Raw genomic sequence first — 20,694 nt, forward strand, 5'->3', positions numbered from 1 at the left:
ATCAAATAGTCTATAGCTTGAAAACCAGGGTAGATATTTTCAACATTATGTCGGTAATGCTGGAAACTTCCCTAGGGGAATTAGTCATAGATTTAGAAGTTGATAAATGTCCAAAGACATGTGAGAATTTCTTAAAGCTGTGTAAGATAAAGTATTACGCTTTGAATGCTTTTTTTAATGGTAAGTCAAATCATTAGATTATCCACAAGATATCTTCTTATGAATTATATGGGAAAAAAAGGCTTTTATTGTTAGAAAAGGTAAAAAGCTAATTAGCATGGAATAAACATTCACAGTATCAAAAGATTTTATAGCACAAACTGGAGATCCAACAGCTACAGGAACAGGTGGAGAATCGTTAGAATCATATATATACTCTCAGAATCAATCTCAATCTCAATCTGGAAATGGAAATGGAAATACAAAACCTTCAAGATATTTTACACCAGAAATAACAAATTCATTAAAACATGTTTCAAAAGGAACTGTATCAATGGCTGTTGCACCTACAAATCCACCTGGATGTGGAAGTCAATTTTTTATCACTTTAGCTGATAATATTGAATATTTAGATGGTAAACATGCTGTTTTTGGTCATGTAATTGAAGGTTTAGATACTTTAGATAAGATAAATGAAGCTTTTTTAGATAAAGACGGTAGACCTTTACAGGATATTAGAATTAGACATGTTGAGATATTAGGTGAGTTGATGAGTTCAGTTATTTTAACTATAGATTTTATTTTTTACGTAGATTTGAATACATACATATTTCTAACTTTGAAACCATAAAACTGATACTTATTCTTCAATCTTTAAGAGGACCCATTTGATGATCCATTAGATTTTATTTCAATACCTTCATCACCATTAAGGCCACCAGATTCTTTCAGTTCAATACGTATTTCAGATACAGAAGATATCAATCAAGAATTACCTGAAGATGAATTAGAATCCAAAAAAAGAAATACTGCAGCTGCATCATCAGCATTAACTTTAGAAATGATTGGTGATTTACCTTTTGCTGCTATAAGACCACCTGAAAATATTTTATTTATATGTAAATTAAATCCTGTAACTGCAGATGAAGATTTAGAATTAATTTTTTCAAGATTTGGGAAAATTTTATCATGTGAAATTGTTAGAGATAAAAAATCTGGTGATTCTTTACAATACGCTTTTATTGAATTTGATGAAAGGGAATCAGCTGAACAGGTAAGTTACTTTTAATCATTTGACATCGACATAATCAAGGGAATATAACAATATGTATGATACGATAAAAAGGACAATTACCAAGAATCTATACTAATACCTTAAAATCTCTCTAATCTCCAAGGCCTACTTCAAAATGCAAAATGTTTTAGTGGATGATCGAAGAATATGGGTTGATTTCTCACAATCAGTAGCTAAAATGAGTGTATCTCAAGCTATATCAGGTGGCCGTGGAGGACGTGGTGGTCGAGGTGGACGGGGTGGTAGTGGTCGGGGTGGTGCAGGAAGAGGTGGTAGGGATAATGGATATGGAGGAAGAGGTGGAAATGGAAGGGATGACAGAGATGATAGAAGGTATATTGCATCTTCACCTAGAGATGCAAGAGGTACAGAAGGTTACGGAATGATTTTTGATCAACAATCTCATGGTAGCTCATCAAGACGTAAGAGTAGATCACCTAAACAACATTCTCATAGTCATAGCCATAGTCATAGTAATAGAGATAGAAGTAGGAGTAAAGATAGACACAGAGACAGTGACAGGTATAGGAGTGATGATAGAAATAGGGATAGAGATAGGGGCAGTGACAGGCGGGACAGAGATGATAGGAGAGACCGAGACGATAGGAGAGATCGGAATCGAGATCGGGATAGAGATAGACACAAGCATAGAGATGATAGGGGGTAAAACATCTAATTTCATTATAAAATATGTCTTATCGACAGGCATCGTACATTGTGCATTGAGTATAATACAAAAATGCATACATATATATTAACAGTCTATTTCATCGCTTTATCTTTCTCTTTCTCTTCCTCTCACACCAACTATGTAGAATACAAGCCTACTCGATATATAACAAATCAAGAAATACAACTATAATGTAAGGACGAGCAGAGCAAGCAAGCATAGTGTCGTCAGAAAATTGGACAGATGAATTCCTCCTAAATGGAAAGTTTTTCAAACTGCTCGTATACCGATGTTTGACTAATTAGTACACTACTTTTCTTGTCTTTACAAGATTATCAAATCTATCTTGTTTCGAAGGGTTGTTCATTTTGTAAAATCTCGTTTTGATTTTCTTTAAGCTTGCTTAGGTCCTATATAGATGTACTTCTTCATCCCATGCTGCACTAGCTATTAGACCAGGATCATATAAACTCCAACCAACAGCCATAACAAATTCAGTATGAGCTGAATGTATGTAGCCAGGTACCTGAGGATTCGTATTCCATCTAAAGAAATATATATATATATATATGCCTTGTTAGCATTCGCTGGATGGGAATGGGATTTTTTAACATGAACAAATAGGTGGTTGAATCTGATAAATTGGGCTGACATAAGGAAAATGGTATATAGAATAAGAACAACTTACGTTCTAACAGTCATATCATAACTTGAACTAAGCAAAGAATCTTTTTTATGTGGATTCCAATAAACTTTTCTTGATGCTAAATTATGTTTACCTATTACCCTACTACCATTTGTATTTGGATTCTGAATATGTTTTTGATATCTAAAATCCCACATTTTGATCTCACCATTTTTTGATGATGAAGCGATAATGTTTTGATCATATTTATTCCAATCACAATATAAAATTTCAATTGGGTTTTGTGTATGTATTGATTGTAATCCTGCTGGTATTGATAATACAGTTCTTGATGTTGTTTGGGTATTTTGATTTGGCGTATTGACATTAGATGTTTGAATGGAAGGAGAAGAAGAAGAAGGAGAACGTAAATCAAATAGATTGATATATCCATCTGAACCACAAGATAAAATTAGAAATGGTGAATGAGGTGAAAATGTAGCATTGTATATTTGTCCTCGATGAGCTTTTATCGTTGTGAATGATGTTGTCCTTGATGCGTTCCACTATGAGTATAAGAAGCGATTCTTGCCTTAGCTCGAGTCGTTCGTGTAAGAACCGTTTCATGGAGGATCTGGAACATACCACTTTGATCGTTGAATCCCATGAACTAGTTACAAATGTATCTTTCTGTAGGTTATTCCATTCTATCGACATAATTTCAGCCAAGTGTTCATGCCATGATTTAATCGGTAGACCCTGGTTATAAACAAACAAAAATCAGCCGAGACCCTACATAAACCTTGATATTGATTTCTATATCCGTATAAATCAAGTCATTGCTCGGATGATCCAGTATGATCTTCAATTTGATGCAGGCAGATCCCCTTATGAAAACAGAAACGAAACTTACCTCCAAAGTCACATCAAATAGCTTGATCGCACCATTTCCACATCCTGCAGCAATTTGATTTCTTAACTTGCAATACACAACATCAGCCTTTCCAATGTCTTTGACTCATACAAAGTATCTTACAATTTAGGATTCTGAAAAGTGAAGAAGAAAAGAAAAAAACTAAACTCACTCATGAGATTCATTCCAAGCAATATCAAAAACACAATCTCTAGTTTCGAAATATTTAATAGGTCTTATACCTCCATGTATATTTGGATCTAAATTTATAATATGTATTCTACCATTACCTACCAAACCGAAATTTGATCCTGAAGCTAAAGCTAAACGTTGTTCGAAATAAGGTGAAAATGATAAATTGTTATGTGAGAAATTAGGTGTTTTATATCGTAGAAAAGGTGGTGATTGTGGTGATCTTTGCATTTTTACCACTTCACAATGTCTATATGTGAATCTTCATTGATCTCCTGAACAATAGTTGTATTTCTACAGCCTCACAGTCTCTTCAATCGATTCGAGCTCTTCAATCTTATGTTTGTGCTTCAATGACATCCCATATTCATATCGAAGCTGAATATAAATTAAAAGGTTAATATACAATCTCAACCGGTAATCGCATTGACCGTGTTGACCGTAGATAGTATTATGATATCATTATATATTGTAAACAAACAATTTGATCCCGTCTTCGATGTTGAAACCCTGAGTTACCCAAAATTAACATCTCTTTAACATTACCTTTTCAGCATTCCACACCTTGCAAGTCGATTCTATCAAAAATCATCAAAACAATAACATAACCCCTTGTTCTTTCTCTTATATATCTTGTCATTCATCTTACAAGATGCCGCCTTCACCGGGCAAGATTCACTCGTTACCAGGTAAGTTCTCCATCACTGCTGTAGACCAAAAGTATGGACCTTCTTCAATATAGGATATGATCTAACTAATAAGATGTAAATAAACTTTGTTTTCCTTCAAACGCGTCAACAAAAAACTTTTCTGAATTTCACCGTTTTTTCTCGATTCACCCATCGATGTAAACAGTGAAAGTACTGTACAGCATAGATACTTCATCTCAATCATATTTGACTGTTCTACATGATCGTCAAGATGTATATGTACATCCTGGTTCACCAATCCACGCTTCAAATGGAGGGGAAGGACCAATCGGAAGTTGTACGCTGAAAACTGTCGCAAGAGGAATATGTTTTGCTAGGTGAGTGAATAGTCTACAGAATAAGTCTTTCTGTTCACTCAAGTTATCTGCCCAACTCTGTTACCACTTCTTCTACATCTTTGGTCCTCTTGTATTCACTATTGCGCAATTTTACAGTCCCGAGTGCATTCCCAATTCCACTTCATTAGATTTCTCTGTATACAACCTTGATCCCTCTATACATCGACCATCAGCCGCAAGAGCATTTCCATCTTCACCTAATGGACCCTCATCACCATCGACTGGAATAGATTCATGGACAGGTAAAGGATTTTTATCTTGGGTATTATCTGAATCTGGATCAGGATCAACTCTAATAAAAGGAAGATTAGTTAGAGAATATGAATTTTCTTCAACACATTTCGCACCTCAAGGTGGATTAGAAGGTTTAATGGCTTTAGCAAATTCAAATAACTCTTTAAATCCTGAAGATCAAGATGGTAAAGGATGGGGATTAGAAGTAGGAATAAGTTTAAGACAATTAAATCCTGATGGTAAAGTTGAATTTCAAAATAGAAGAGAATTTGAAGATATGTTACAAAAAGGTAAATCAACTTCAATATCATCAGCCCAAGCTTCATCACCTTTAAGACCAAATACGGGTAGTACACCTGCTAGATCATCTCCTTTGGTTAATGGTATAACTAGATATAACAATAGTAATCATCGTAGTGAAGGTGGAAATAGAACACCGAATATCAACTCGACACCTCAACAACCTGGTCCTTCAGCTTCTTCGACTGCTACTGTAAGACCACCGATACCTATAGCCCAGCCATCGCCTATACCAGTAGGGAATCATCAATCTCAAAACGGACAGTCCTCAAGACCGTCTTCTTCACTATCACAGCGCCCCTCTTCGACCACTATGCCACCTTCCTCGTTACCTGCTTTACCCTCAAGCTCAAACATGCCTTCCAGTCGCCCATCTTCATCCATAGGCGACTCCCGACAATCAGCTCCTCCTCCTCAGCAGCCAATAGCAAATAAAGCTGAAGCCTCTACTAGTCAATCTCAAGCTGGACCATCAATACAGCGTAATCGACAAGTTACGCCACCTCCCATACCACGATCTAAATCACCACCACCTTCTACACCTTCTAGATCGAAATTACATGCATTATTAAGAGCAGATGGAATGATGTCACCTGAATTAGCTCGACATTTAGCTTCTAATCCAGTATTAAGGAATTTATTAAAAGCTGTACCGACAAATTCAACTAGTTTCGCTGCATTAAGGAATATGACGGGTATAAATAAATCACCAAGTTCAAATGTTGAATCTAAAAACAAAACGAAAAAATCTCTACGTAATGGTAATAATGGAGTAGGATCAGATGATAAAGATAAAGATAATGAAGATGATAGTCCAGAGGCCACAACCCCTACACCGTCACATCCACCTTTACCTACACCAGGTAGGATAACTAGAAACATGCAAGATGGTTGTTGTAATTGTGGTACATTGACCAGTAGTTGTTGGAGAACGAAAAAGATGAAAGATGGTACGCCTAGGAAGGTTTGTGATGGTGAGTCGGGTCTTCCTTTACCAGTGATTACCATCCACCGGTTCATGTTTTCTTGGAATATACTCCACATTGGTATCCTCAGCTAACAGCTCTTCATTTGATCCAGACTGCGGCCTTTACTTCAACGAGCATAAACGAATGCGTCCGCCTGAATTATGGTCTCAGCCTTACAAACCTGGATCATCTTCTACTCTACCACAACACTCAACCAATATACCTACAGATACGAAACGAAAACATGCTCACGATATAAACGATGGACCTGCATCTGGCTTACGTTCGTCACCTAGATTGAATCGAACGAATTCAGATAAAGAAACGCACACTATACATAATACTCAGTCTCATCAACATCAACATACTCATCAATTTACAAGTACGATACCAGAATCACCTAGTAGGAAAAGACAGAAAACTAAAGCACCTCCACCACCTAGTCCAAGGAGAGCAACAAGAGCTTCAACAAGAGCAGGTGAAAGTAATATAGATTTTGGTGCTGAAGTATTTGGATTTTCACCTACAAATTCAACTACATCAAATTCAAATGCAAATTCATTATTTAGTACTTCACCTGCTATACCTGTAAATCAAAATCAACAACAAGAAATGCAATCATTTGGTAATGCTTTATCAAATATGAACCATAATACTTCTACCAGCAATAACAATGAAGAATTAGATTTAACAGCATTTTTAGCAACATTTGAAAATTCTATTATAAATGATAATAACTCTTCTACAAATGAGAATGGAATTTTATCAACAACGACGAATAATAATAATAGTCAGATAGATTCTAATTCAAATGAAAATGAAAATTTCAGTTTAGATAATTTATTTAATGGATTAAATGATGGAATGTCAATTGAATTAAGTCAAGAAATGCAAGATTTATTAAATGGTTGGGAAACTCAATTATCTGATCCTAATTATTTAGGTAATTTAGATTTAAGTGTTCTAGGAAGTAGTAATAATAATGGTTTAGAAGGTAGTAGTAGTACTAGTGATTATACAACGGGATAAGATGATTTTCGTTGGATTTCATATATCGAAGCATGGTGTAAAAGTATCCATAGTAACCATTTTAAATTCGTATAATCTCATAACAAGTTTCGACAACTCTGTTTCTATTGTATATGCTTGTAGCTTGTTAGTCAACCTTCACACATCGCACATCGCACATTGCTGTTTTCGCTTGTTGTTCTTGTACGATAGATGTAATCCAATCTCAATGGATATAATGCATGTTCATTCATGGATCGCAAATGGGAAAAAAAAAGCATATCATTATTTGGGAGAAAATCACATATTGTACATACAAACGAATAAACATAACTTCAAAACGCAAAAAATGTAGGTTTAGAATGTCTAGAATATCTATAATGTCGATTTTACTCGAATCTCTTGTAGGCGTGTTTCTCATACTCCTTGAGTTTGGTAGTTCGTTTCTTGGGTCTACCGAGTCAAAAGATAATATAATTAGCTTCATAAGCGCTTTGGGATATATTGAAGAGGTAGATAGTTTATTGATATGGTTTGATCAACTTACAATACAGGTACTCTAGGTTCAATCAAAGCTCTCTTTTGTAATGCTAAGAATCTATCTTTGAACAAGTTTCCTTCGGGCTATATACGACAAACACATAATATAATAAATCAATATCAGTTAAAAATCATTTTTTAATAGCTATTTCTATTTGAAGAGAAAAATAAATAAATTGTAATTTGGACTTTTAAACTCACCTTGACTTGTCTTAAACTTTCAGCTAAATCTTCACCTAATTGAACTTGAATTCTATTTTTTTGTAATTTATGTTTACCTATCTTTTCACCTTCTTGTTTACCTAATTTTTCTCTTTGTTCTTTTACTAATTTAGCTAATTGTTCTTTTTGTTTTTGTTCTTTTAATTTTTTTTCAATTTCTTTTTTATATGAAATGACTGAACCAATAGATTTATTCAATTTATTCTTTTCTAATTCTTGTTTTATTGCTTGTTGCGCTAATTTATTTCTTAATGCTTTATTTCTTTGTGCTGTAGTTTTTCTTTTACTTTGTTTCTTCTTCACCACTGAAACCTCTTCTTCTTCATCTGAATTTTCATTATCGGATGATGAAGATATTTCACCTGGACCAACTAACATACCTTCAGCAAATTCTGATGGTTTCCAATTAAGTTTTCTTGATTCAACTACAATACCTAATTCATCAATTTTCTTTTGATTTTCTTCTTCTTTTCTTAATAATTCTTCTTCTTCTTTTATAGCATCTTTAATTAATAATTGATGTGATTCTAATGTTGGATTATATGATAATCCACCTTTAGGTATATAATCATTATTATCCATCACATTTTGATTCAAACAAATCTCACGTTGTTTTTGTAATGTTAATGGTACTTTAACTTTTTTTTTTATTATTGTTTCTTCACCAAATCCACCTTTAACTATAATTTCTTGAGTTTCTTCCTCCCCCCATACATCTTTATTATTACTATTGTCCAAAGAATTTAATTTACGTATATCTGCTGAAGATGTTAAACCATCTGAATTAATCGTTGTTTTTCTAGCAATTCTTCTTAATCTTTCTTTTTCAGCTCCAGATATATGTAATTTTGATTTACTACTTCTCGCCGAAGAAGAAGAAGAAGAAGGTTTTGATGTTAAGGAAGGTACAGCAGATCGTTCATTTAGTATAGCAAGTGATCTTAATGGTTTATGAGCTCTTCTAGCTCTTTTACCAACTATGGAGATGATAATAACCAATATATCAGCAATCATCAAAATACATCACTTTACATATAGCTTTAATGACTCACCCTCAACATCACCAACTACATCTACAGTAAACAAATCGGTATTTGATTTCTGTGCAATTGGTCCACTAAATCGATATAAGATATATACGTTAGCGCATCAGATTTTACTAAGAATGAACATAACTCACCCAGTAACCCTTTCTTCTTCTCTACCTCTTTCCAAAGCTTCTTCTTCTTGCCTTATATCAATATTTCTCCTCCATGCTTTCTTTCCTTTTCTTGAAGATTGACCTAAACTTGATGGTGCTCCTATATTAACTTGATTTGTTGTGGATGCTTTAGCTTTTCCTTTCCCTTTAGCTAAAGAAGATGAAGATCCAGAAGAAGGTCTTTCATATGGTTTCGCTGTCGTCGTTTTTGATGTCTTTGTAGGTGCCATGATGGATATGCTGTTCTCAATGGTTTCAATGTATGATATAGATAGGTAAAAGCATAAATTTCAATTCTGATTTTATTTACAACGTAGTAGCAGTGTATTTCAAAATTAACCGGTAATGATAATAATCTTCAACTTTTTTATTATTTTATCGTTATTTTTTTCATTTTTATCCCATCTCCAGTTATCTCTATCACTTGCTGTCTTGTTCGCAAATTCAGGCAACAATATCTCATGATTTGAACATTTCAGACTTATTTTACAACTACATATCCTTCTAAATCCCTAGCATACATCTCAACAAAACAGCATGAGACCCATAATACGATTCTCAGCAACACCATTATCAAGAGGTATCTCGACTTCTGCACCTGTTTTAGCCGTAGCCAAACCTAAAAAAGGTATGTTTTTGGGTATTTTACTATCGTGTTTAAGGAAGTCTTACTGCATTGAACAAGAAACTGAATATGGATATCTTGAATAGCTACTGCTACTTCAAAAGGTGGAAAACAAGGTTTCAATCAAAAGAAAAAGGATGCAACTTCAGGTGGTAGTGGAGGAAGTGGTCAGGTAAGCTAAATCCGTCATTGGTTCTACTTACTCGTGGAAATAGCTCATGCTTTACTTTTTGTTTTGTTAGTCGAATGTAGCATTAAAGTTCTCAATGGCAGGACAAATACCGGATTTATCAGATTATCCAAAATTACAATCTGTAAGCTGTCTCACTTTCGAGTGTCTTCTATGAGGGTATTCAGCTAACTCGGACATAATTTGAAAAATAGAATAACTACCGATCAGAAAATGTAGGAAAACCAACGACATTTTCAAAATCAACTTATGATAAAATAAAATCGTTTGGATTATCAAAGAAAGTAGATCAAGAGGTTAGTATCAGTCACATCAGACCATACAGGTGGATTAGCTGACGACTGGATTATCGGTATAGCTATCGGCAAATGGTGGACCAGCAAGTATAGTTAGACAATCTACCATAGATTTAGCTAGACAATTAGATTCGGCCAAAGGAAAATCAAGTAAAGACTCTAGATATGTCTTGAGTGAGTCAGATTCTTTTTTGAATTTTCTTTTAGTGGTTTGTTGTGGCTGACCTGTGAGATTTGCCTTGATTCGTTAGCCGGTGAAAGAGGCAGTGGGAAAAGTATGTTATTATTACAATCTGTTGCATATGCATTAGAAAGTGGATATATAGTGCTTTTCAATCCTAAAGGTAAGCTAGATCACTATATTTCCATCTAATTGATCAATATTTTAGCTTATGTATTGTATTGTACGTATTAAATTATACAACATAGCAACTGAATGGACAAATTCATCTTCACATTATATATATGATTCTTCAACACAATTTTTTAATCAATGGGAATCTTCACAAACAATATTATCAAATTTATCATTAAATAATAAAGATAAATTAGATCAAATTAATTTGATTGAAGATATAGATTTTTCATCAATTCCAGGTGTTAAAAATTTAACTAAAGGAACAAAATTATCTGAATTAGTTTCTTTAGGCAGTAAAGATGATAGATTATCTGTAAAAGCTTTAGATCAAGTAATGAGTGTTTTAGAACAACAAACTCAGTAAGTGTAGAAGTGTAGATCATATCGCATAGCTCCATTGCGTGTTCGTCGTTAAGTTGCTAGCAAGGGGCGAAGTGAATGAAGTACCGGAGGGAGGTGCAGAGATTGATCAATTCAAGTTAATATACTGATAAATCGTATTCCTTTTTTCCCAATTAATTATAGATTCCCCGTAATTTGGGCAATTGATGAAGTACAAACATTATTTAAAATTTCTGAATATCGAACACCTGATTATACACCTATAGAACCATATCATTTATCTACACCTAGATTAGCATTAGATTTCATTTCAGGTAGACGTTCATTTGTGAGTTTTTCTTTTCTGGTATGTCCCAAATATAGATCTATAAATTGAAGTTATACTAATTAATCATCTTCTTTTTATATATGTTCTCATTAAATCAAAATAGGCTAAAGGAACAATATTAACATCATTATCATTATCTGATCCTAAAAATTTACCTTCTTCATCTTTAATTCAAGGATTATCATTAAAATCCACTAAAGAAATAACACCTTATGAAAAATTAAATGAATATCATTTATTACATTCAAAATCAGGTTTAAAAAAAATTGAAATTCCATTTAATATGTCAATTAAAGAAATTCAAGGATTATATCAATTATATATAAGAAAAGGTTTAACTTCAAATAATCAATCAGATGATTTATTTATGGAATTGATAAATTCTTCTCAAGGTAATCCATTTGAAATTAAAAGAGGTTTAAATAGATTAAGAGGTATTATAACTGCTTAAAAAACAAGTAAATATGTAGTTCAAAATCAAATCGATAAGATAATGCATTACATGATCTAATTATGTCAATAAAATAAACGTGTAATTGTATATAATAAACGAGAATATCATCCAAAGCAACACAGAAATACATATGTATTTGTGAAATGAATTTACTTGTCGTTTTCGTTTGAGATCGTCAAAAGCCGTCACTATAACTATAATTTCCCTTCACCTGGCGTGTAACCTGTTTTTGAGACGAACTATACTTTCCATCTTCTACCTAAGATCGCTACACCAATAGCACCGATAATACAACTAATTGCACAAATGATAAATGTATTTCTAAAACATTGTGGACCATAACATTGATCTGAGGGATTGCCTGTTTCTGGAACGGATAATATTGCGTAGAGATACTAAAAAGGAGAGTTGACATCAGTTAGTAAACGTCATTGAGTCATTCGAATAGGGATTAAGAATTATCAAGCTATTGACAAAATGGGTAGAAGTCGACTTACAGAATATACAACAGAACCTAAAGCTGCAAAATAAGAGATCATACCCCAAGCCAGACCGAAATTTGTTGGACCATAATGATGTGATACGATAGCGGGCTAAGACGCACAAGATATATTCCTTTATTTAGTACCATGCCTGAACTCACCAAGTTCCTTCAATGCCGAAACGTGAAGAAGTTAGATTAGGAAGAATCAGACTCACAACAAGTGTAAAGATAGCTCCATACATGGCTCCAGAACCAGCACTTAGAACACTTAAAGTTTCACCTTTTCCATTTAAGAATCCAGCTGACCAAGCGAAAACCAAACCTAATATCGTTCCTGATAAAGCAGCAAAAGCAGATCTACTTAATCTTACAGGTCTTTTACGTATAAATAAATGTGTAGGTTGATTAACTGGATCTGTTTTATGTAGAGGATTAATTGTAGCTGTTAATGGTGGTGCTAAATAATCTGCTAATGCACCTGTAATTAATCTTGATATCGTTGATGTAAGTGATAATAAAAATACATGTTTATTCCTTAATGCCAAAGGTGTTGTAGATTCAGTAGAATTTATCGTAAATTTAAATTCATTGGTAGGGTTAAATAAGCTGAATATTAGGGATGAAGGGTTTATTGATGTTGTTGGTGGCAATAATGATGTTATGATTGAACCTATTGAAGCTACTACCATCTCACCCTTTCGACGATTAAGAGATTTCATAGGTATATCAGCTATACAAAATTCATGATATTCTAGATATCACATTGCATGATTCACTCACAGGTCCAATGATTAAAGCCAACACTAAACCAAAAATCCAAAATCCTTGATAATCCTTTATAATATCTTTAGCTGTCCAATCATCTTTACCTTGTTCTATAGCTTCAACTTCTTCCCATGCAGCTTCAATGCCACCAATTAACATTGGAGTTCTTTCATCTAATCTTAATAATTGTCCGATACTTTCACTCATATCTCCTACATCTATATCTTCATCTTCTTCTTCTTCCTGGTTATCGATTTGTCCATTTTCATCAATTTGATGATGTATATTGGGATTAACCGCTGTATTATGAGGTGTTGTATCGTCATTAACATCTTGAGGTAATTTAATTTCACCAAATAATTCAGGTTGAGGTATAACTTTCATAGCTAAAGAACCAAATAAATTAATTGAAGGTGATAATATACCTAAAAAGAATAAGAATTTTGCTGAATCTAAATCTGGTGAATTTGTCGATGAAGTGAAGAAAGACAATGTTGAAAATGATGATAAAACTAATGCTGATAAACCAATTAATGATAATGGTAAAGATAATGCTAATGTTGGATGTGAGGGAAATGATAATGATGCTAGAAACGATTATATATATTTATATTCATTTATGAGTCTTCATGTTAATGATGTTCTGTAGCTATACTCACCACAAGTTAAACAAGCAAAATAAGATCCTACTGTAGCTGCACCAACCAAAAAATATGCTGCAGTAAGATATAGATGAACATATGGAGTTTCATATGTAGCTTTTCGTAATATTCCTGCAAATGACTGATATCCTATCAAACTCAAACAAGCCGATACTAAAGATCCACTAAGATATCGAGAGATATTAGCTAATGTCTGATTATGAATACGTTTAATTGAAGATAGAGTACAAAGGACTTGACTTACATCCTTGGTCCATACTTATCTGTTAATGCACCTAACGGAGCAGCACAAAGATATACACCCAGTATACCTCTATAAGTCATATCATCATTTATAAGCTCATCATCTCCACTTAAAGATAGTTGCTAGTAATTCAGCTTGTTGTAATGATGATTACTTACCCAATGACAATAGTTTGAGCTTGTGTACCATCCAATTGTAATTGTTTAGCAACTACAGGACCATACGTACCCCAACAATAAACTCCATTAGCTTGTACAGCACTTATACCAATACTAAAACATGTTAAACCGATTTGAAATGATCTAGGTAAAAAATTTAGATCGAAAGATAATATTTGCCTTTTTAATGATCTTTTAGAACGTAGGATAGCTGGTATATCAGGTGGTTCTAATGGTGTCATTGGTGGTGGAGGTCGAGGTTCATCTATGTAATGTGTTGTTGAAGGATGAAGTGGTGGTGATGAATTAGAAGATGGCATAATGCTCAATGTAGAACTTCAATGAAACCTAAGAGCCTGCCCTCTCAGATAGTGAGAAGTGAATCAAACAAAGATGAAAGGAATAACAGAGCTGGAATGAGATGAGCTGAATGATGATCTCAGTTTTCGTCAGTGTTGGAAAGTACCTTAAGTAACCGATAACCGTCGATCGGTGTAAGGGAAAGAGACGATCCAAGATAATAGGATGAAAAGATAAGCAATTAATGTCACCTTTGAAAAGCAATACCAACGTATATGTATGTTCCTATGATGAATGTATTGTATGCATGAATGCCTTCGCAATCTTGCAGCAGTGTCTGCTTCACCATCCATATTCTCAATTGACCGTCGATGTTCATATTATCTTTCTAAGATAGCATTTCATGCATGAACCGATACAATAAACAATACAACTTCTCTCTCTCTATATATAGTCTTGTATAATCAAATGCTCCTTGACCGTACGATGGTAATCAGTATGAAGAAGAATCTTTAAAATCCACCAGCTAACATTCTAGCGGCTTGTCTTTCATCCAATTTCCTACCACCTCTACCCATCGTTCCACCTTGTGGGGTTGCAGGTCTACCTCCATTTTGAGGTAACATCATACTTTGACTCATCATTCCACTATGATGATTAGGTATACCAGGTCCATGTGTATTGGGTATACCACCACCTAAAGGATCACTTTGATTAGGTCCAGATCCATATCCAGGTCCAGATTGATATGGTCTTTGCGATACATTATTAGGATTTGATTGTGGAGGTAAAAACATTGATTGTGTACCGTTCATATGGGGTGGTGGGCCATTCTGAGGATAACCTCTAAATGATGGTCCTTGATTATACCCCTGTTGGGGATAACCTTGATTCTGCTGCTGTTGGAAGCTAGCTTGCTGTTGTTGTTGTTGATATTGAGAAATTCCTCCTTGTTGTGGACGATAATAAGGTTGAGATTGGTTTTGTGAGAAAGAAGGACCTTGACCTTGACCTTGACCTTGACCTTGTTGTTGAATGGGAGAAGGTTGGTGTTGAGGTGGTCTTTGAGGTTGTTGATTGAAAGGAGGATGAAGACCTTGCTGTTGCGGTTGTTGTGGTCGGGATGAAGGTTGCTGTATAGGTTGTTGTTGTTGTGTATTTTGATGTGGACCAGTCATAGGAGGTTGTGGTTGAGGTTGATAAGTTTGGTTTTGATTTGGAATTTGGGGTGGTTGTGATCTTCTTATCTGTGCTTGTGGTGTAGTTTGATTTGGTGGTAAAGCAACGGTATTCCTTTTAGGTGTAGAATTGACAATCTTAGGTGTTGAGGTGGAGATTGGGGCAGAAGTGCCAATTTTATTCAAATCAGGTTTCAAAGCTTCTAATTCTCTTAAATGTTGTTTATGATACATTACACTCATTCTTGCTGCTTCTAATAGAGCTACAGCAACGTCTTCATGAGCATGTCGAGAATGTGTTCGAATAGCTTGATGTAAATTTTGCGATATAGCATTAAGTCGATTTGATAATGATGTTTCGAGTGCATCAGCCTTAGATAGAATTGGTAGATAGTCAGCTAAACAGACGCTCTGAAGGCAGAGTCATATTTGTTCTACGATACTCACCTCTTGCATCTCGTGTAGAGCATCATCAACTTTGACAGGATCTATCTTTGAGCTTCCCTTTAACCTTTCTACATTCCTTCGCTTGTTGATAGCAGATTTTGTAGCAGTTTGGGAATCTTCGAGGAGCGTAGTACGTTGTATAAGTGCATCCTGTAAGACTATGTTAGCATGGAGACTATTGATGTATAATCGTAAGTAAATCGCAGCTTACCTTTGCAGCTCTAGCATTTAAAGCTTGATATCCCAACGAGTCACTCAGAATGACGTTTTCAGATGCGGCCTGATCAACAAAAGGTGAACTCAGTGTGGTATTTCTACAACGGATGTCCTCAAAATTTTAACTCACCTGCGCTCCCATCATTCCAGATATATGTTCCCAAGTCCTACCTATCTTTCTCTCCGCGGCAGCTAAATGAGGATCTGATTCCACAGTTGATAGCGAGATGAGTTTAGCACCAACGTCGGCATTTGACACGGCGTATGCTAAGAATAAATATCAAATAACTAATTAGAACTACTTTATATAGAGGCGGATTGATTGACGATCAGGAAGTAGACTTACCCCTTCTAGCTTTTCCTATACCATTAATAGCAGTAGCAGCGGAACCCCATCTTTCTTCTAATTTATCTAAAGCATTTTTAGCACTTTGTAATTCATCATCTTCATCCAAAGGACCTCTTCTGACTACCTTTGACAATGCAGCTGAAAATACACCTGTTGCAGCTGATGTGGCAGAAGATCTTTTAGCTGAAGGTGGTGGAACAGGTGTATACTATTCCACAGTAACGATTTAATCATCAGCTTGATTGTATATTATTGAAGGGATTGCGAAGGAGAATCACTTACACCAAAATCAGATTCAATGAATGACCTCAATTCATCATCTTTCAATAATATTGGATCTTCACATATTCTAGTAAACCATCTTTGCAAAGCAATTCTGACTAATCGATCATCTATATCAATGATATGAAGCGTTAGATCAGATATGTGTGTGTCGCGTTTGCCCTAGATATAGACGAGAAGCGCAATCAATCGATGGAAGAGAACTTACCTTCTTCATCTGTTACAGCCGAAGTTGAAGGTAAAGGAAGAGCTGGGATGATAGCTATATAAAAGTGTATAAGCGGTCGATATTGGTTAGTCATATCATCTCGTTACCAGAAAGTATGCAGACGTGATTGTTCATTAATCTCAAATGACTGGTTTAACTCACTTTGTGGACAACATAATTGAGCTTGTTCAGCAAACCGTTGAAATTCAACATAACTTCTTTGCATATTTCGATATAATGAAGTTCTGAAATTGGGTAGATTCGTCTGCAGAAAGAACAGACCATATCCAAGGTGATGTTAGCTCGATCTTTGGCCCAACACAAATACACATTTGACTATAGTATAATCATCGAATTCTTTTATATGTATCGTTGCACGTGAAATCATAGTGAATGGGATATGGATGATTAGGGATCACTCACACTAGCATCAAATCTAATCAATAAATCTTTCCTATTTCTTTCCAAAGCACCAATTCTGACTCTCAAAAATGAATTTGGTGCTTCCCTTCTTTGTTCTCCTCCATGCATTGTTATGGTCGTAGTGGTTGAAGTTGATTGAGAAGAAGTTTCAGCTTCATCATCATGATTATTACTAGATGATGATGATGATGATGGTGGTGGTGACATTAAACTTAATCCAGGTGCACCGAATATTTTAGGTTCTCTTTCGAAACCATTTCCATTCGATACCCCTTCTTGATTATGCGAAGAGAATGTAGATGAAGAAAAGGAAGAGATTGGTTGATCAGTGGTAAATGTTGATGAAGTTGGTGTATCTCCCCAAGATGGATTTATATTTTGAGGTGATAATGGATCATCCATCTTGACGGATTTCAATCAAACTAACCCAACTCCCAACTGGTCTTAGGAGAGCTTCACAAAGGTTGACAAGCTTGATTTGATCAACGAGTCGTAAGTGAAATGAATTGTTACACGAAGGATGATAAAAGAGATATCTTAAAGTTTAAAAGTACAAGAAGGCAGATAGATAGATTATAAGTGACGCATTGACCGGTTAACCATTCGGTTGCCTGTTATAAGTGGCGTTTCATCAACATATATAATAATATTGTACGTGTTTTCTTGATATGTGGGTTCTCGATAAACTCAACCTTATTGCTTCATGTTGCATGCATAAAAATGCTTGCTCATCTACTGCTTTTGCACGTCAGGTATGACAAGAGCTGAGATGGCCAACTTGTGATCCATAAGGAATTTGACTGGAGTGTTTCTTAGCTTTTCAAAATAATCGAGTTATAACGGAAATGCATGTATATCTCAAAATGCAACCAAGAGAGTAAGTACATGGGAAGAAGTCAAAAAGTCTATATATCTGTCTCTCTACAGAATTACCCAAATGTTAATTCACTCTTAAGCAGTAGCAGCAACTTCTTCTGTACTTGTTTGCTGTTGTTGGCCATCCTGTTGTTGATGTTGTTGTTGTTGTTGATCTTTTTGTCTATTGTTGTTATCTCGTTTTTGAGTGGTATTACCACCACGTCGTTGTTGATTTTGATTTGATGATATAGGTTGTTCAGATAATTTTTGAGCTTCATCAACAACTTGTCTAGCTTCATTAACGGATTTTTTCCATTCATTTAATCTTTTTTCTAATAATTTCCATTCTTCACCACCAAATTTATTTGTTGATGATGATAATGATGAAATTGATTGAATTTTTATTAATGATAATGGTTGTGAAATTCTTGCTGAGATTAATTTTGATCGAACAGCTAAAACAAGTAAAATATTAATCAGTACTATGTTTACCTTTCTTATCTTTAACAATGTAAAACTTACCATCAATTACCCAAGCTTCAACATCAGATTCATCAATAGATAAAGCTTGTGCAATAGGTGCGTATTCAAGTTGTCTGGTTTCAGATTTAGCAGCAAGTGAATGTAAAGCTATAAGTCTTAATTTTCGTACAACTGAATCGGCAGTGAATCCTGGAATACCTATTTGAAGTATTAATGATTAGTTTAGGTGTTCTTTATATTAGAAAACTACAATCTCAATTCTAACAGAACGGTAGGATATAAAGGGTGATTCACGCTTCGATGAAACCCCTAAAATGAGATGATAGGGATATAACAAACCTGACTCACCTGCACTTTCAATCCATGAAGCATTTTCTTTTGCCCATTGTTGACTTTTTTGAACTTGACCGCCAACTTCGTCTGGAGATTCGAATAATCCAATTAAAGATTTTGATTTTGAATCTAAATTTTCTCTTACACCTTGAATTTTTAAAATATCATCTAATTCAAATTTACTTTGAATTGATAAATTTATCAAAATTGATTTTTCGATAATCCTTTGATCAATACTTTCTGTCAAAGCAATTAATAAAATTTCTAAAGATTTGTTTAAATCTCCATATGATGTATATAAATCAGATGCTTTTGTTAAAAAATCAACTTTTTCAGATGAAGAGATTGACCATTGTTTTAAAGATGATTTTAATGTAGATGAAGATAATGGTAATACTGATAAATCTGATGATGTAGATAATAAAGATAATAATGAGATTAAAACAAATGGTCGAAGTGCTGAAGAAATTGGTAAATGGTTATATGTGTTGTTGAGGCTATATATAGCAAGCACAATAGAATCAGCATTGCCTTGTCATAAGCTCAAACCATCTGTTTCCATATTAGATGGTCTTCTTAAATACCTTCCGGTCGTGTAGGAATATTGCAGTAGCAAGTAGCAAGAAGTAAGTAGCAAGAAAATAACCCTACTCACATTCTTGAAGCGACATCAACTCTACTTTGTTTTCCACTAGCTTCACCACCTTTTTTAACAGCTTCAACTACGTTTTTAACTGAAGTTGAATATTCTTCTGAAGAAGGATCAAAAGTTGTAGCAAGTGTATATTGTAATAATAGATGGGAACTTTCGACATCTACATAAGTTATATAGAATATGTATATCAGCTATTTCCGAAAATATCATCCCATCTTTTTCAAAAACTGACCTGCTTCTTTCAAACCATCCAAAGCACCTTTTAATTCTCCAACTTTACCTACTAAACTTGTAACGATTTCTTTCTTTTGCTCATCTGATATTTCTTCATTTTCTTTTACTTGTCCTTCATATGTTCCAACGAAATCTCTATATGATGATTGATCGGCATTTGGTAATGATCTAGCTAAATGTGAAGCAAGTTCAATGACCTATAGTTAATATGAAATCATCCTGAAGTCAGTTACCCCAATTTCATCTTATAAACCCTTTGATAAATTTTGACGATATGACTAACCTGTTGTCTGAATGGTAATTCTGGTGCGATGGGAATACAGTCAGCCATTTTGAGTGATGTTGAAGTGAGACTATGTACTGCGTCTCTTTTGTTGTTATATGGGTAAATCTAGTAAAGATAACGAGGTTTAAGCAATGGCAATATATGATAACAGGAATAACGATCAACGATGAAAGAAAGAACAAAAGTGAAAGTGAAAGTATTAGATGAAAATAGTGCCACTTTTGTAAATTACCGATAATATCCGTTCGGTATCGTGTATCATGTGCGGGGCCTCAAAAGGCAAAAGGTTCGAGCGAAGAGATGAAAGATTAAGATGGATGTTTGATATTTATATTGATATTGATGAGATGAGTTGGATCTAGCAATATTGATATTGATAGT

The 20,694-nt window shown here is 34.4% G+C and overlaps 8 protein-coding genes across 8 annotated transcripts; 3 read left to right on the top strand and 5 right to left on the bottom strand.

Annotated features, from left to right (window-relative positions):
* Window positions 1-47: 47 nt before the first annotated feature.
* On the top strand, window positions 48-1,901 carry L201_005128 (uncharacterized protein; the record flags this gene model as incomplete). The annotated part of the gene is made up of 4 exons (XM_066220861.1): window positions 48-180; window positions 297-701; window positions 819-1,213; window positions 1,338-1,901. The coding sequence occupies 4 exons, from the start codon at window positions 48-50 to the stop codon at window positions 1,899-1,901; spliced, it is 1,497 nt and encodes a 498-aa protein (XP_066076958.1).
* A 406-nt stretch (window positions 1,902-2,307) lies between these two features.
* Window positions 2,308-3,865, bottom strand: L201_005129 (uncharacterized protein; the record flags this gene model as incomplete). The annotated part of the gene is made up of 5 exons (XM_066220862.1): window positions 2,308-2,449; window positions 2,593-3,095; window positions 3,175-3,288; window positions 3,443-3,503; window positions 3,615-3,865. 5 exons carry the CDS (start codon window positions 3,863-3,865, stop codon window positions 2,308-2,310), a joined length of 1,071 nt encoding a protein of 356 aa, XP_066076959.1.
* Window positions 3,866-4,286: 421 nt separating this feature from the next.
* Window positions 4,287-7,213, top strand: L201_005130 (uncharacterized protein; the record flags this gene model as incomplete). Its single annotated transcript, XM_066220863.1, has 4 exons — window positions 4,287-4,323; window positions 4,490-4,661; window positions 4,779-6,190; window positions 6,297-7,213. The coding sequence occupies 4 exons, from the start codon at window positions 4,287-4,289 to the stop codon at window positions 7,211-7,213; spliced, it is 2,538 nt and encodes an 845-aa protein (XP_066076960.1).
* A 368-nt stretch (window positions 7,214-7,581) lies between these two features.
* L201_005131 (uncharacterized protein) lies at window positions 7,582-9,385 on the bottom strand (the record flags this gene model as incomplete). The annotated part of the gene is made up of 5 exons (XM_066220864.1): window positions 7,582-7,645; window positions 7,740-7,816; window positions 7,934-8,931; window positions 9,007-9,071; window positions 9,135-9,385. 5 exons carry the CDS (start codon window positions 9,383-9,385, stop codon window positions 7,582-7,584), a joined length of 1,455 nt encoding a protein of 484 aa, XP_066076961.1.
* Window positions 9,386-9,692: 307 nt separating this feature from the next.
* On the top strand, window positions 9,693-11,745 carry L201_005132 (uncharacterized protein; the record flags this gene model as incomplete). The annotated part of the gene is made up of 9 exons (XM_066220865.1): window positions 9,693-9,783; window positions 9,867-9,952; window positions 10,023-10,094; window positions 10,165-10,266; window positions 10,329-10,440; window positions 10,518-10,610; window positions 10,696-10,984; window positions 11,150-11,294; window positions 11,398-11,745. 9 exons carry the CDS (start codon window positions 9,693-9,695, stop codon window positions 11,743-11,745), a joined length of 1,338 nt encoding a protein of 445 aa, XP_066076962.1.
* A 242-nt stretch (window positions 11,746-11,987) lies between these two features.
* L201_005133 (uncharacterized protein) lies at window positions 11,988-14,381 on the bottom strand (the record flags this gene model as incomplete). Its single annotated transcript, XM_066220866.1, has 7 exons — window positions 11,988-12,143; window positions 12,246-12,341; window positions 12,448-12,927; window positions 13,013-13,584; window positions 13,657-13,823; window positions 13,904-13,972; window positions 14,062-14,381. The coding sequence occupies 7 exons, from the start codon at window positions 14,379-14,381 to the stop codon at window positions 11,988-11,990; spliced, it is 1,860 nt and encodes a 619-aa protein (XP_066076963.1).
* Window positions 14,382-14,873: 492 nt separating this feature from the next.
* Window positions 14,874-17,866, bottom strand: L201_005134 (uncharacterized protein; the record flags this gene model as incomplete). Its single annotated transcript, XM_066220867.1, has 9 exons — window positions 14,874-15,911; window positions 15,987-16,136; window positions 16,198-16,266; window positions 16,333-16,469; window positions 16,549-16,759; window positions 16,834-16,943; window positions 17,042-17,095; window positions 17,204-17,306; window positions 17,465-17,866. 9 exons carry the CDS (start codon window positions 17,864-17,866, stop codon window positions 14,874-14,876), a joined length of 2,274 nt encoding a protein of 757 aa, XP_066076964.1.
* A 549-nt stretch (window positions 17,867-18,415) lies between these two features.
* Window positions 18,416-20,358, bottom strand: L201_005135 (uncharacterized protein; the record flags this gene model as incomplete). Its single annotated transcript, XM_066220868.1, has 6 exons — window positions 18,416-18,777; window positions 18,845-19,003; window positions 19,154-19,635; window positions 19,794-19,953; window positions 20,026-20,224; window positions 20,311-20,358. The coding sequence occupies 6 exons, from the start codon at window positions 20,356-20,358 to the stop codon at window positions 18,416-18,418; spliced, it is 1,410 nt and encodes a 469-aa protein (XP_066076965.1).
* Window positions 20,359-20,694: the final 336 nt, after the last annotated feature.

The sequence above is a fragment of the Kwoniella dendrophila genome, chromosome 6 (assembly GCF_036810415.1).
Source record: "Kwoniella dendrophila CBS 6074 chromosome 6, complete sequence".
NCBI lineage: Eukaryota > Fungi > Basidiomycota > Tremellomycetes > Tremellales > Cryptococcaceae > Kwoniella > Kwoniella dendrophila.